The sequence below is a fragment of the Aureococcus anophagefferens genome, assembly GCF_000186865.1.
Source record: "Aureococcus anophagefferens unplaced genomic scaffold AURANscaffold_111, whole genome shotgun sequence".
Taxonomy (NCBI): Eukaryota; class Pelagophyceae; order Pelagomonadales; family Pelagomonadaceae; genus Aureococcus; species Aureococcus anophagefferens.
Window position 1 is genome coordinate 16,625 of NW_008705660.1, and position 958 is coordinate 17,582.

Below are 958 nucleotides of genomic sequence, written 5' to 3' on the forward strand. Positions count from 1 at the left end.
CATTCGCATACGCGCACATGNAAGTCGGGTTGAAGATTTGATTTGCACACAGGCGGGTACTGCTCCGCCATGTCGAAGAACGTGACGCCGCGCGCGTAGGCGAGGTCGAGCATCTCGAAGATCATGGCCCGCCGCTCGCCCAGGCCCTGGTGCGAGACGCCCATGAGCTCCGCGGCCCAGTTCGCGCCGCCGAAGGAGCAGACGGAGACCCGCAGCTCGGAGCTCCCGAGCTTCCGGTACGCCATGCCCTTTTTTTCGCCGCCGGGCGGCGGCGGCGCGAGGGAGTTGATCTCCGGCGGGCTCATGGCCATGAGCCCGGCGCCCTCCTCCTGCGCGTCCTGCGTGTAGTCGATGCAGATGTGCACGTCCTCGATGATCTTCTTGTGCCTCGCGCGGTAGCGGACGAGCGTGCGGCCGGCGATGAACCGCGCCTCCTGCGCGACGACGCTCCAGAGCAGGTGCGCCAGGGACCGGCCGATCATGCCCCAGAGCCGCCTCACGTCGTGGACGAGGCCCGCGACGACGCCGAGGTCGAGCTCGTTGCTGAAGTGGGACGCGTTGGCGCTCTCCCGCGCGCGGAAGCTCCGCAGGTAGGCGCTCGACGCCTCGACCTCGGCGCGGATCGTCGCCGCGTCGGGCGTGTCCACGCCCTCGCGCCGCCCGACGATGGACTTGAAGTTCGCCTGACTCCGGTCCTCGGCCATGGTAGGGTGATTTCTGGGGACCACACCCTCGCGTGAGGCTGCCCCGAAGGCGGTTCAAGGTCATGGGTTGATCTCAAGAAGCCGACACTTTTGACTTCTGCCACAGGCAATGGATGCTCAAACAGGAGCCCTCGTCGCGGAGCTCGAGGCCGCGGTGCTCCAGGCGGCGCAGGCCGCGCAGCAGCAGAGCGACGACATCCGCGCTCTAGAGGTCGCCGTCGCCGGGCTCGACCAGCCGGCGCGTCCCTAGGCGC

General features: G+C 68.3%; 1 protein-coding gene across 1 annotated transcript in view; it reads right to left on the reverse strand.

Annotated features, from left to right (window-relative positions):
* The window catches only part of AURANDRAFT_34616 (hypothetical protein), a gene marked incomplete at both ends in the record, with an annotated part of 2,467 nt that extends 2,222 nt beyond the window's left edge, over positions 1-245 (reverse strand). Inside the window, one exon of the mRNA XM_009044042.1 lies at positions 49-245. Within this exon, the coding sequence (XP_009042290.1) occupies positions 49-245 (197 nt within the window). The remainder of the gene's footprint in view (positions 1-48) is intronic.
* Positions 246-958: the final 713 nt, after the last annotated feature.